This window comes from Parasteatoda tepidariorum, chromosome 5 (genome assembly GCF_043381705.1).
Source record: "Parasteatoda tepidariorum isolate YZ-2023 chromosome 5, CAS_Ptep_4.0, whole genome shotgun sequence".
Lineage (NCBI taxonomy): Eukaryota > Metazoa > Arthropoda > Arachnida > Araneae > Theridiidae > Parasteatoda > Parasteatoda tepidariorum.
Genome location: NC_092208.1, coordinates 89,139,399 through 89,143,067, shown reverse-complemented (window position 1 = coordinate 89,143,067; position 3,669 = coordinate 89,139,399). Strand labels below are relative to the sequence as shown.

At 28.2% G+C, this 3,669-nt stretch overlaps 1 protein-coding gene across 1 annotated transcript; it reads left to right on the top strand.

Moving 5' to 3' along the window:
• The first annotated feature begins 1,323 nt into the window (after positions 1-1,323).
• On the top strand, positions 1,324-2,681 carry LOC107442039 (histone H1E). The gene has a single exon (XM_016055492.3). The coding sequence runs from the start codon at positions 1,543-1,545 to the stop codon at positions 2,131-2,133; it is 591 nt and encodes a 196-aa protein (XP_015910978.1). The 5' UTR covers positions 1,324-1,542; the 3' UTR covers positions 2,134-2,681.
• The last annotated feature ends 988 nt before the right edge of the window (positions 2,682-3,669 follow it).

Below are 3,669 nucleotides of genomic sequence, written 5' to 3'. Positions count from 1 at the left end.
AAAAAATTTACTAACAATTTAAATTCGTCTAAATTTTCGTTTTTTTTTTCTTCCTTATAAAACCTTTTTTTACAATATTATAAATACATGTGGGAAATACTTAAAAATCTGTAAATTCACAAAAAGTCTTACAATATGTTCTAAATTACATTCACAGAAGTCAAATGTTTACTCTACACTATTTATTATTCATGATCAGGATTCAATTATTGCTGTAAAAGTAAATATAACATAATGAGAAAGGAATTTTTAAAAAAAATAACCATCTAATTTTAATCAAATTCCTTGGAAACGTAATTATTTAAATATAAATAAAGTCATAACAAACGTTTTTTTTTCTTTGTCCTAGACATAACCATTATATTATTATTCATCACTACACTTAGTCATAAATGTAGACAGAAAAAGAAAAAACTTTATTTTTATTAACTGTATTATTAAAAGCTTAATACAGTTTTAACAAAATATATACTGCATATTAATTAATTTGGAAAAAATATTAAAAATATGAGTTTTAAAAGAAAGAGACAAAACTAAATGTTTGAATATTCCTTACTAACATTTGACTAAAACAATATGTGTTTATTCAAACTATTTCTAAAAATGAAATAATAATTCTGTTTCTAAAGCTTCGATAACATTGAAGCTACTCGAATGTAAAATATAAACAAAAAAAGAACTTTTAAACATATTTATTTCGAAAATTTAATTGACACATATTTTATGAATTTTTACAATACATCAAATCACTTCAGAATCAGTTAACCCAAGCATTCGTGTGAAATAAGCTTTTTTTCGCTTTATTAATGTTTATTTATATCATTTTAAATATTAAATGTCGCCAAATATCCTCTAAACACCGTGCGTTTACAAATATAACTTAAAATATGAAAAAAAATTTATTTAAATTAAAAAAAATCGTTACAACATTAAAGTAATGGCGACCCAGATTTGATGTGAAGGCTCTGATGTGTGTTAGGTGACCTCGAAAAAAAATACTTTCATCAACTTCTCGAGGCTTTAAACTGTAATAGGATTTAAAAAACCAAATTAAAACTGTTCAAAATTTATAATTATGTAATAGATCAGTAATGAATAAATTTTATTTTCAAGAAAAACGAGAAACAATTAGAGACTTATAAATTTTCGCTCATCGATCTCGTCAGAAAGAACGTTTTTTAAAAAAGATGCGGTTAAAATAAAATATTTTTGGATTGGAAAATGGTTCACAAGACTGTTCTATAACGATACAATGATCAAACAAAATATTTTGAATAAATTCAAAGTATTTAACATCCTTCAAAGTCGATGAAGAAACACAATCTTTGAGCGAAAGTCCGATCGTTTCGAACAAGAGTAGTGACACGGTGCGCTCTCTGTTTACAGCTTTCCGCGAGGTCCGCTACAACTCTATATAAGCTGCGCCTGCCTTGAACGTGTTTTCGATTCAAATCTCTTTCACGCTACTCTGGACGTTACGTCGTTCTGTTTGTTGACCGATTATTAGTTTTTATCAACGAATTCTTCATTCAGTAATTAAAAATGGTTGAAAGCACTGAAGCTGCTCCTGCAACGCCAAAAAAAACCAAAACTGCGAAGGCAAAAAAACCGAAAGTTGCGCCTTCTCATCCACCCGTCGCAAAGATGGTTCCCGCGGCTATCACTGCCTTAAAAGAAAAAGGAGGCTCATCGCTTGCTGCAATTAAAAAATATATTGCCGCCAACTACAAAGTGGATGCTGATAAAATGTCACCTTTTATCAGAAAATACCTCAAATCTGCAGTCGCTGGTGGGAGTCTCGTACAAACCAAGGGCAAAGGAGCCAACGGATCTTTTAAAATCAGCACTGGTACTAAAGAAAAGAGCAGCTCTGCGCCCAAACCTAAGAAGTCAGCAGCGACCAAGGCAGCCAAACCTAAAAAGGCTAAAACAGCTACTCCTAAAAAAGCAGCTAAACCTAAGAAAACAGCCGCCGCCAAACCTGCGGCTAAGAAGAGTCCTGCTAAGAAAGCAAAACCTGCAAAAAAAGCTGCTTCTCCGAAGAAACCCAAAGCAGTGAAATTAGCTGTAAAACCTAAAAAAGCCAAGGCTTCACCTAAAAAGAAAGCAGCCCCCAAAAAGGCGAAGAAGTAAATGTGAGACCAACTTCTTTTTCAAATTGTCACTGGACGTTGACATTTTTTTTTCCTTCGTGAACTGTGTTATCGTTCGAAGATGGTTAATTTATGGACTTGAAACTGTGTAAACATCTTTTGAAAGGTAAATTATTATTACTCATATGTACTAATGTTCATGACTATTGTCTTTCACTGAAATGTGCATATTTTTATTAAATTTTAATTGAATTTTAGCACATATTCATCTGCATCTTTCATTAATTCATGTGTATTATAATTTGATAATCTTCATGTATCATCATTCGATTTTCATCCTTTTTATGTTACGAGGAACAGCAAATGTTGTGTATTGAGTAGTGTAATTTTTTTTCTTTTGTTTTGTTTAGATAGCTCTGTTAACGCTGTTTTTGAAGTTGCATGTGTTCTGAACATCAATTTATAAATTGGCATTTTAATGTTGCATATCACATTCTCTAACCAAACTTAATATTCTATGGTATAATGTTTATTGTTAAACAAAATTTTCCTTTATTTATGGTTTAAATAAAGTTATATTTTATGGAATTTTCTATTTTATTTATGCACTTTCAATTTCTAATTTTTTACTTTTATGAAATGTTTCTTATAAATCTCTCTATAATAAGTTCTAGTTAATTAAATTATTTACATATGCATTAGATTGATATTATTTATTCATTAGAGAAAATTTATTTTGAAGAAAGTTCATAATTTTTGTTAGTCTGCATATTCAGTTGAATTTTTTTAAAGGATGCAATCAATACATTTAAATTTTATAGCAAAGTATTAATTTCTCTTTTTAGAATTTCAAAGAAAATGACTTAGTTTTTTAACCAGCTAATCTTATTCTACAAAATTTTTTATGAAGGCTTATAAAATGTGCATATTCATCTAGACAAATTTCAACATTAGTATGTAACCAAATACATAACTTATTTATGCAGCAAACTTATGCACTTTCGCAAATATCCATTGTTTTTAAGATAATGCATCTATTGAAAGTATTTTGATATTACTGATATTTTTATGAAGTGAGAAAAATTTATTGCATCAAATATTAAGATATATTTGCTAGATGGTTATTAAATATGCACTTTCTCTTGAGGTACAAAAAAAAATTCTTTTCATTATAAGCTTAAATTTATCTCTCCGTGTAATAACTGATGAGATTAGGAAAATATGATTGCACCTCTACTTGTTTAATTTTTGCTATTAACAGTTTTCATAATAAATGATAAAAAATTATCCTTGATGCATGATATAGTGAAAATATTCACTAACTACGTGTAAAAGTTGTATTTACCCTCAGATGCTGTAAATTGCAAAATATTACTAATTGGATAAATTATTAAAAGTGATTCCATAATAAGTTTGAATATTATTAACGTATAGTAATGTACAGTTTAAATATTCAGCATTTTTTAGTGTTCAATGTTTTCTACAAATATTGAAATTACTTATAAAAAAAATTTCTGATGTTCTTGTTTAAAAATAGTTTTAGAAAATATATAAAAATATGCATATACGTCCGAGG

Excerpts from the sequence above, each read along its gene's own strand:
- LOC107442039 (XM_016055492.3), top strand. The coding sequence starts at position 1,543 with ATGGTTGAAAGCACTGAAGCTGCTCCTGCAACGCCAAAAAAAACCAAA.